This window comes from Buceros rhinoceros, unplaced genomic scaffold, assembly GCF_000710305.1.
Source record: "Buceros rhinoceros silvestris isolate BGI_N320 unplaced genomic scaffold, ASM71030v1 scaffold4285, whole genome shotgun sequence".
Lineage (NCBI taxonomy): Eukaryota > Metazoa > Chordata > Aves > Bucerotiformes > Bucerotidae > Buceros > Buceros rhinoceros.
The window spans coordinates 25,833-36,920 of NW_010412147.1; the positions used below are offsets into that span (position 1 = coordinate 25,833).

Genomic DNA, 11,088 nt, shown 5'->3' on the forward strand with positions numbered 1-11,088 from the left:
TTTTGACTCATAAAATCCTTTCTGTGGTATTCGTATAGTGAGATCTTTGCTTTTTAAAGTTGGCCTTAAGCAAAATAAAGAGCTGTGAAACCTCTCAGCACAAACACATGAAGGAAACGTGTCTAATGCCTAGAGCTGGTGCTAAATGCAAAATGATTAAAGTAATTGGAGTATTTTTTAAATTGGTGTATGTGACAAATAATTCAGGAATAATCTCTGGTCCTGATGTTTCAGAACAAATTTGTGAACTAACAACATTAAGGAGCTAGGCACATACTCCAGTTATCCAGGTAAGCAACTTACATGTAGTTTACAAAAAAAAAAATCTAGTTTGCTTGTAAATTAAAATATTTGTTGTTTTTTTTAGATATTAGAATAATTTTATTTTGTAGAAATTGACAGAATCTGACCATAAGACATTCTATTTTTCCATCACAACAGAAACAATATGAGAAAAAATATATAGTCTGCAGTTGTATAAAAGAATCCTAGCATTATTCTTAGAAATTAAATAATGCAGCATAAACTTCATGTGGATCTTCACTCTTACCCACTTTTTTCCTTCCTGACATGTCTTGGTAATGTAAAGGTTCTTTAAAGTACTGTCCTTCAGGATTTTTTGGTCATAAGTAATAAGAACCATATTTTATCAGGAGGAAGATTCTTTTTTTGAAGAAGAATTAAGGATGCAGACAAAGGCTCTAAATAAAAAAAAATCAGGAAATAAGCATTGGCACTTTTAACTAATAAGTTTTCTTATTGCTTATACAGGTTCATTTCTAATAATTTCAATTTCACAGTTCCTTGTGCTGCCTTTTACAGGCTAACAGCCTTCACATTTGATTAAAAATGTTCAACTCTGAAGACATGGTCTTTTCATTGGATAATTTGTTTTATGAAAAACCAGATACAAGACAAAGGTAAATCTTTTTTTTGTTAAATACACATAATAGTTTTCCAAGTTTTTCTACACTTACAGCAGATTTTTTTTTTTACCTCTTTTCTGTCTGCCAGTAGAAATGTGGAGCTAGAAATTTCCAGGTTAATAACCCATACTTTAATACGTTTTTCCAAGAACACTGAAGTTTGAGTGATGCAGGTGTATCTTAGAGCTATAAGAAATATAGGTTAGCAGAAGTTTTGCCTTTTAAATTTCCTGTGATTAAAAATCACGTGAATTAAAGAATCAAGCATATGATTAGTGATTTTGAGCAAGGTATTGTGGAAGGTGCTTCAATAATGTTTTAACCTTACCTTTGTGTCTTAAAAATAGATATCTAGAAAATGAAAAGCCCAAGATATGGTATATTGCACCTGCTCCAGGTATTGCTGAAATTCCAGCTGCAGAGGAGTTACAGAGGCAACTGGAAGAAAACACAGCCAACACTCTTATGGGTAAAGTAGCATAGAAAAGAATCACTTAGGCTGGAAAAGACCTTTTAAGATCAAGTCCAACCGTAAACCTAACACTGCCAAGTCCCTCTAAACCATAATATTTCACATTAATTTTGAATGGCTTGACAAATAATTAGCTTGACAGATAATTCCTCCTCTTTCTTTTAATGCTGTGAAATATGAAATATTCTAGATGTGCAAATACAGACAAAGAATGTACTTCATTTGAGGGTGATGGTCTTACATATATTTGGAGTATTAACAGTCCTCTCTGGGCATATACAAGCTGCATGTTTACTGTGCAGCAGTGGGCAAGATAAGAAATATCATCAAAATTCCAGCCACTCCACAGTGTTCATAAAACACAGTGGGAAGCAGCTGCAAGAGCACAATGCAGCACGTTGTCCTGAGGACCTGCCTCTGACCCATGGAACAGAGTTTATATGAACTTAGCTTTCTTCTTCCCTTTTGGGGGCTTTTTTCAAATCGCTATTCAGGCCAAATTCAAATCTGGCCATTGGTTGCCGCTAAGTGGAGTATTCCTTCCACCTGGACACCCAGTATCACCCTAAACAAATTTATTTTAAAGAATTCAGTTGCTTTGTCTCTGTCAACTAGACTTTTGCATTTCTTAGTTGTTGTGCTTTATGTTACTCTCTATTTAGGAATTATATTTTTAAGACAGAAGGGGTTTTTTCTACTTTATGCAAGAGCAATTCCGCTAAGAACTACTCATTCAAATAAACTCTCTGGTGTTTGTAGAACTGTTTGGGTTGCGTCACAAACAGGCCATTGTAATTTTAAGTTTCTGGATGGTTAACAGTGAAATTAATAGGCTGCAGAATAGAGCTGTTCTGTAATCTTGTTGCATTCAGTTGCTTATGTTTGCTCTTGCCTTCCTTTTGCTGTCAACAATGCTTGTATGGTCATCCAGATCAGGACACCGACCCTACTGAGAATTAACCCTGCAAAATGTGATAATTAACCAAGATAAATATGAAACCATCCTGTCACCGACATTGTTATGAATTTTCACTGCTAGGATTGCAGTGTTTATCTCAGCTCTTTGTACTAGGAACTTGAAGCTTGGTCATGGTGTCATTTTTTTTAAAAGACTATCTTTATTCTGGAACGGGGTTTCTGTCTTACAAGCTGCTTCGTAGTTCTGAGGAATAGTTTTGCTCCATTACTTTGTATAGGAAGCATAGAAAGTGACCCTGTTTTTATAATTTAAATGGAAAACAGATGCATTGCATTCATCAGCATGAGTCATCAAATATACACTAAAGTTCTTGCAGTAAGATAAAAATATCAGTTTATATAGTATATGTGAATTTGGCTCACTCTGTGTGGATGATATTTAATAAAATGACTAGGAATATGAATATTAATAGAAATAATAATTTATTTGTTTTGTAGCAGGGAGAAAGCACCAGAAGTTTATACAACAATGTAAGAGTAACACTGGGGAAGTATATGATAAATCTGCAACACCTGGCATAGCCTCTGAAAAAGAATTGCTCCAGTTACATGTAGAAGAAAGAGAAAAAATTAAGTTTTGGCATGAAAGTCTGAAAATGGTTTCATTGTTTCCCTCTTCTGATGAAGATAAATCTAAAATAGGAACAGGGGTTTTTCATCAACCTGGCGCAAATTTTCCACAAAATAAAATATTAAGTAATTTTTCAGAAAACAGTGATGATGAGAGTATCCATTCAACATTAAGAAGAAGGTATGTGTCTAGTCAGTTCTGATACTCTATCAACTGTCAGAATCATATTATTATTTTAGATATATTTGTTAAATGCAGAGTTTTGGGCACTTCAACTGAAGGTACTTTAAAAGGGCTCCAGACACTAATTCTTTTAAGTGTAAGGAAAAAAGATGTTTCCTTTTCGCAATATTTTAGTGCTGTAATTAAATGTGTTCTAAGCTCAGTCTGTTTTATGAGAAAAGTAAGGATGAGGTTTATTTCTTTAAGTTTAAAGGAATTTTTAGATAACAAAGGTTCTTCAAAATACTGTTTTGAGTTCTTTATCCACATGGTAATGAGAGAAGGCTAAGGCTGCTTGCTTTCAGAGGTCAGCCAGCCAGGAAGATACTGAGAAGTTCTCAACATGCTTTCACTGCTGCCTGGAAGGAGAGGTTTTATAGATAAATTCCTCTTCTGTGCCCTGCTCTTCTCATTCCTCAGAACTTGTATGGCTCTTGGTTTTAGTGATGCAGAAATTTACAGTTAATCTGCTGTTGGGATTCAGAGCCCATCTGGACGGGCAGTGTGTTCTTTCATTCTTTTGAGAATGAAAGTAAAGTTCAAACGTATCTTGAAAGAAGTCTTCTTCGGGAAGAAGAGTGTCAGATTAAGTAAAGTTAGATACAAACTTTTCTTATCGTTGTATCTTACTAGTTCTGTTTCTAATATAAACATATTTTTCAAATAATTAGGGAAACTGTGTACCATGATGACAAACTAATGCAAATCCTGGATTTTTCACAGTTTATTTAAAATGTCTGCATATACGTACAAAAATACAGAATTTAAAGATAGTTCTGTGGATGTGAAAGAAACTGATACTTACTCAAATACAAGTGAAAACATGAAAGAAGTGAGAAAAGAAGGTTTATGGAGAAATAATTGTCATACTCCAATAAAAAAAGACTCAGAGTTTCCTCTTCATGCGGTAAATATTGAGGACATTGCATCTAAAAATGGAATTGAAATGAAATCATTTTTTAATTCTTCAGAGATTCTGGATGTGACAGGTAATTATTATTACTACTCTATTTTAAGAAAAATAGTCCCCTGTCTGTCTTTGATATGTAGTAATAATGAATATCTATGATCTGAAGGAGAATGAAGAACATTCTCCCACCAGTTCAAGGTGAGATAATTGGCTAAACTTGATAGAAGCTATTGCAATTCTATGGAACTTAATTGCAGTTGTTTAATATGAGATAAACAATTTGTGAAGAATTTTCAAAAGTTCCAAGTCATATAAACCTTTTTAAAAATGTCACTTCAAATCAGTCCCCTAAACAACTTGAAAAAGAGCAGCCTTGTTCCTTCATACGGTAAAGTCTCATGTTCATTTGTAATGAGACATTGAAAATGGAATCTGTATTTGAGATGCGGCTTGTACTTGTATCTTTGCAGAAATAGATTTTAAACAGGAAATATCTGGAAAATGGAGGGAAGTGGGGAGAATTTTGATGAAATGATAAAAAACTTGTTTTAGAAATTATTTTTGTTTTCCAATAGTTTTTAAATCTGTGATTTATTTCTATATTACAAACTTTTTGGGACAGGGACTCATTGTGTCTGTGGAATGTACCTTGTGTTCCTGGCTAACTGCTACAGAAATACAGCAGAAAGAAATAGTTCTAGCAGAAAGCTGTAGGGCAGAGGCTCGCTTGAGATGGGATTTGGAGACTGGTCAGGAATTAAATTCTGATTGCCTTCTGAGCCACAGTAACTCAGTTTGTGGGTGAGGGGAGAGCAGTGGATATCATTTACTTCGAGTTCAGCAAGGCTTATTATAGAATGATTGAGGAACAGTCTTCCAAAACATTCTTGTATTCAAGTTAGGACATCAGCAACGGAGGGGCAGCTGCATGGGTAAGAAAAATGGTTGGATGGTCAGGTTCAGAGGATGGTGGTTAATGGGTCACTCTCTATCTGCTTGCCTGCCACACGTGGAGAACTGCAGAGGTCTGTCCCAGAGGAGGGGGCTGCCAGGGATCTCATTAAATTCAGCAGAAAAGAATGCAAAGTCCTACCCCAGGGAAGGAGAACACCTGGGGTTCCCTTGGGTTGAACTATCTGGTAGCAGCTCTGTGGAAAAGTGCCTGGGGTCTGGCAAACAGCTTGCTGAACGTGAATCAGAACCGTGCCTCAGCAGTAATGAAGGTTGACAGCATCCTGAGCTTTGTTAACAAGAGCAAAGCCAAGAAGTTGAGGGAAGTGATGATCTCCTTTTTCTTGGTACTTTGAGACCATGTCTATTTACTGCATCAAGTTTTGAATCTCTGGTACAGGTAAGACATTCTTAAACTGGAGCGAGTTCAGCAAAGGGCCACCAAGACAGTCCTTTCAAACAATGAGCTTGTGACCTCCCTGTCCTATCCTGTCAGCTCCTCCTATATCCCGTGGACCTTGTCATAGCCTTGCAGCTCCTAACAGAACACATAGCTTGGGGTGAGGGAGATATTTTTCATGGGTATGGGTTGAAAACAAATCTGGTTTTATAAATTTACTACTTTTATTTCTTTAGGAAGTACAGGAAGAAAACTGGAAATTTTGAGGGCTGTTACAGAAATACGTATCCTTGTATTTGCTGTATCTGATTTACTGATTTTATTACAATGCTTTTACATTCATAAAATTAGAGAGTTTAATTTGTAGCCATAGGAACTCATGCATTACATTGTAATAGTTTTGATTCATAATGTAATGCTGGGAATCATGATAAATACATGTTTACACTTTGGACTGCAACAGCTAGAGTAAAATAGGACAACTTATAGATCATTCATTGCTAAGCAAATTTATTCTTATTTCAAACATTCAAATTTTATCCTCAAAACTGTTTAGTTTTAAAAGGTAAAATTGTTAGTTTGCATAATATATATTTCAGGCCTCATTTTGTATGCAAAACCAGATATACACTTATATTACCATACACTTTAAAAAAAAAACTAAAGAGATTCGGTATTTAGGTATGTTAGGAAAACCGAATCTAACATTTTGTCCCATTTTATCAGCAGAAAATAAACTTCACGTATCTATCTTGCAGTGTAGTTACAGTATATTTCCATTCTTTAAGCAGATTTTACAGTAATTTTCCTTCTTACCCCTGCCTTGAACCCACAACATGATTAACCATCCATCTGTATTTGTCAAACTTTTTTTTGCCTTTTTTTTTTTTGCTCTCTTTTCAATATTTTGTTTCTAGTAAGCTGTCAAATGGTAGGTTAAATATCAGGAAGAGGAAATGTCTAAATTTAGACAACTTAAATTCATGTGAATAGCTTTAAGAAGTGTTGTAATTTTTGAAAATAGTAAGGACTCAGTTGTTCTGATATAGCAAATTACAGATAGTCAATATTCTGCATTTTGAAAATATATCATTTAGATAATTTTACAGAAGTCTTAAAAGTTCCTTATTTTCTTTAGTCTAATGTTACTTGCTTATCTTTACCCATTTTTTAATGTTTATACTTAACTACTTTATTTCTTGGTTTACTTTTTTTTTCTTTAATTTAGTGTTTTAATGTAACATCAATCTGAGGCCTCAGCAGTTCATTGTTCTTGTTACTGTTGGTGCTATGTCTGACTGCGTGTGCTGCCTCAGCCTGATCAGATGGTTGCAGTTAGTCTGCTTGTGTGGCTTCAGTGCAAGTCCAGACAAGGATCAACTTACTCATTTGAATTTGTAATGTAACAATACTCTTTCCTCTTACTCATGTTTTAGATAAGAATGTGTTAGAGAAGAATACACAATTGAAAATATATTTAAAACCACTGTCAGCACTAAGAGATTGTACGTGAATTTTTTTTTGCTACTAGTATGACTGCCCATACAATATCATACTAATCTATTTGTGTAATATTACAAATATAATGTGACCTTTGATGCTTTAAGTATGCTAACAGCAGTGCTCTGCTAGCTTTTGTATCTGGTTTGCAGTGTAGAATAAAGTTTTTGTCCCTTGCAGTTTCATGTTGCATAGTTGTATACCATTCCATGAGCTTATGCTGTGAAGGAGGTTCTTGATTGTTGGTATAATCCTGAGACCTCTCAAATAGGTAGTGGATTTTTTTGGTGAAGTGGAATGTATGGCACAACAAAAATCTAAATAAATCTACTAAATCATTTAATAGGTTACATCTGATAATTTTTAGAAGCCTGTATGAGTGAGAGATTGTTGCATATTTTTTAAGTTTGCACTTAAATTACAAGAAAGAAATGCATCTACAGTTCTGAAATAGATTTTATAATTTTCACACAATTGTTTTCAATTCCTTAATGCTGTCAAGCAACCCAATTTAGAAGTATTTTTAAGGAGTTCCCATATTTTAACTATGCACAGTCTAAAGCTTTGGATGATGTAAGTATGCTGGGGCTGCAAGTAGAACTTTGTAGATAAATTTAAATGAAAGAAGGTAGAGTCAGCCTGGTCAGAGTAAAATGAAGGAACCTGCCATGGACGTATCTGGCTTCTAAGATGGTGGAGGATAGAATCGGGAGGAAGGAAGGAAGCATAATCATAAAAAAAAAAACGCCCCTAGTTCTGTTCTTATTGAAAACTTGTATTAAAATGATATATATTCAACAGTGTTGGAATTTTGAATGCAGATTGAATTAAAGAAGGAAAACAAATTGAACTTTGAATTTGAGCACAAAATACCTCTTTCTGAGAAGCTTGCAATTTGGTTGCAGTTGGATGTTGGCAGTGATCCTAAGGCTAGATACTGGGGGTTTTGTATGTCACAAAATGGTAGACTTCATTACGTATTAACCATAGATGGACAGTATCTCATTTGCGATTCTGTGGTAGATGTGTAGCAGAAGATGTTCTTTCTTTTGCTGTAACTTAAAGTTTACATCTATTACAAAATTTTTTCATCACCATGGCTTGGCTTCGCAGATGAAGATTTGGGAAGGGCTTTACCCACGCTTACTGCAAGCGCGCTGATGGCTGAAAAGGCCAATGCGGGATAGGCAAGACCGGTTGCGAAGAGCACAGCGGAAGGTCTCCTTGGGTGGTATAGTTGAGGCACAGTTCTTTCTGTGCTGTCTTTTCTCCTCGAGACTGATTCTACGCATGCTCTCAAAGGAGGCAGCAGCGTTATGTGTGGTGTGTCTCCAAACCTCCCGATTGGAGGCCAGGGTGGACCACTGATGGTGGTCAATATGGCCAAGGCAAAATTTTTTAGAGGACTACGTATATCAAGGCAATAATAATTTCCTTGTGTCATTTTCCCCTAGGCAATGCTTTTGAAATGTATGAATAGGTACAATGGATAGCTGTGTTATGTTTACTACTTTGCAATTCTTTCCTAGCTTCTTTATACAGACAGGAATTTTGTAGTTTGTGCTCCAACTGGCTCTGGAAAAACTGTAATGTTTGAGCTAGCTATTACCAGATTACTCATGGAAGCCCCTCTGCCTTGGTTAAATATTAAAGTTGTTTACAGTAAGTATTACGCAGCTTTAAACATACTGGTGACAGCAGTAGAAAATGTCATTCTGTAAATGCAAAGATCTGGAGTGAATGCTCTAATAATATTGGAATTAAATATGTTAAGAAATTATGACCTATCTCATTCTTCTAAAAGTAGTTATTTATGTGATAGCATTGTAGCTATTATTGATATTTAACAGAATAAATTAGTGGTTTTGTCCCAGTTTTAATTAACTCATACAGTGATATATTTGTCAGTCTTGCCATTAATGGCTAAACTTTATATTTACAAAAGTTTCAGCCTAATTATTTAGTTTTTAAAAAAATCCAATATGTTAAAATTCTTACAATAAAGCTAGTGTTGATTAAGAATTTACTGTGTATTGTAAACAGATCTTTTATAAACAGGCATGTATTATAGTTTCTCTGTCGGTGGATCAAGGTGGAGCATTTCAGTGTACTGTAATGTTTAATGAATTTATAGAAATTGGCTGGTTCGAACTTTCAGTAAGGAAGCTGTTACCTGCTGGTGAAATTAGATCTGCTGACCTTTCCAGGTTCAACAGTGATGGTGAAGGAGACATGTTAGGTTTCAGAGTGTTGGAACAGGGCTGTTAATCAGATTATGTACTGGCAGAGTGGGCTCTGGTACCTGGTTTGTCAGTCCCCTAATGTATGTGCATTAGCTTATAGTAGTTTTGTAGATTAGAGTTGTTTCCCAGTAGCTTTAACACATGCTAAGTGTTGCTGACTGAAGTTCTGGGAGCAATCACTAGCTTCTTGCATTCTTGCATAGCAAAAAATTATTGCAACTTCCGCAATTTTGTGAGTTAGTTGCTGGTAGCTTAACCAGTTTTCTGCAGCTAGTGATTTCTCCCTGCATTATAGGCCACAGATACACTTAAGAGATTTTACACCTCTTCTGAAGCAGAAACTTGTTCTTTAAATCTCTTCATCTTAAAGATCACTTGTCAGCTGATATGCAGAAATGGTTCAGTGGCTCTAACTAGCATAGAATGCAATCTATGCAAGATCTATTTTATTACTGCTGTTTTCGGATCCCACGTGGATCCCTACTCTCACTTAAATCACTACATTTTCCATCTAGATTACCCATCCAATATAGACTCACACGTGTTACTAGTATCAGTCCTTATAGATAATTACTTCTGATTTCTAGAATCAGCCCCCATCTGCAAAAGTATGGTATGTATCCTCGGGGTGGGGGGGGTGGGGGGAAACAAAGATGAGAAATAGGTTGGTTTAGGGGTCTATTCTTGTGGATCAGCATCAGAACTGCTACCTGCCATGTTAGCTGCTATCTGCTGTTTAACTGCTTGATATGACCCTGACAATACTAACTATGCATTTATTTCTTCTGGTATTGTCTCTTGCTTGTGAATGATTTCTCATTTGTAACCCCTTTTCTCTCTGAACAAAGAGTGGTCAAATAGTTCTGAACTGCAAAAAAGGTTGCTATTTGTATGACCCACCATTAGAAAATACGTATTTCCTATGGTTTCGTCCATCTGTGAGAAAACCTTTGATAGCTGAATGATTGTTTCCATGTGGGACTGAGGGGAAAAACAGGACTAAGAGAAGGCATAAATAATCTTAATTAAAGGGTTCCATTTCTAATTACTAATAGGGAAGAACTGGGGCCTAAACCTCTGTTCATGTGGAATAGGATAATAAGGGATCAAAGATGAAAATTAGGGAAATTAAATTCAAGATGACATCTTAAAAATGTATGCATTTAGCATCTTTAGCAATACAGTTGAAGATTTGATTGTCCTGATATAACTCTGATTATTTTGCATCATTTTTAGTGGCTCCAATAAAAGCTCTATGCAGTCAGCGTTTCGATGATTGGAAAAAAAAATTTGAACCTATAGGACTCAGCTGCAAGGAACTAACAGGAGATACGGTGATGGATGATTTATTTGAAATACATCACGCTCATATTATTATCACTACACCTGTAGGTTTCAATCCCAACTCTTTCAAAAAAGTACAAAGCAGCCATTAATAATCTACTAATTGTATGCTACTAGGACTGCTCCTTTTTTTTGTAATAAGTAGTGATTTTATGATCCTTATGCTTGCCAGCACACTGCTATGTGTTACTGTTAGTTCACACAAACAACAGTTAGTAGTTTAATAATGTGACAGATGAAACATAAATTAATTTAAGCTAATGGCATCTGACTGATCTTATTCAAGGATTTATCAAAGTTTAGGCATGTCTGCCTGTACTGTACTTCTGGCATATGTTGGCCTCTGAAACATCCTTCACCTTCGGTTTTTGTTTTGTTTTTCTTCTAGGAAAAATGGGACAGCATGACTAGAAGGTGGAGAGACAACTCTATAGTCCAGCTTGTACGACTGTTTCTTATTGATGAGGTAAGAAAATTAGTTTTATATGTGCTGCTTTTATTCCTGAAGATTAAAGAAACTTAGAAAATATAACATTTATTTAACATATCTATAGATTGTAACTGGATAAAT

At 35.3% G+C, this 11,088-nt stretch overlaps 1 protein-coding gene across 1 annotated transcript in view; it reads left to right on the forward strand.

The window, feature by feature from the left end:
• The first annotated feature begins 849 nt into the window (after positions 1-849).
• Positions 850-11,088, forward strand: part of HFM1 (HFM1, ATP-dependent DNA helicase homolog (S. cerevisiae)) — a 36,874-nt gene continuing 26,635 nt past the window's right edge. The window contains exons 1-9 of the mRNA XM_010136263.1: positions 850-920; positions 1,274-1,395; positions 2,815-3,127; positions 3,893-4,158; positions 5,667-5,714; positions 7,433-7,503; positions 8,460-8,592; positions 10,410-10,561; positions 10,906-10,983. Coding sequence (XP_010134565.1) covers positions 850-920; positions 1,274-1,395; positions 2,815-3,127; positions 3,893-4,158; positions 5,667-5,714; positions 7,433-7,503; positions 8,460-8,592; positions 10,410-10,561; positions 10,906-10,983 — 1,254 coding nt within the window. The remainder of the gene's footprint in view (positions 921-1,273; positions 1,396-2,814; positions 3,128-3,892; positions 4,159-5,666; positions 5,715-7,432; positions 7,504-8,459; positions 8,593-10,409; positions 10,562-10,905; positions 10,984-11,088) is intronic.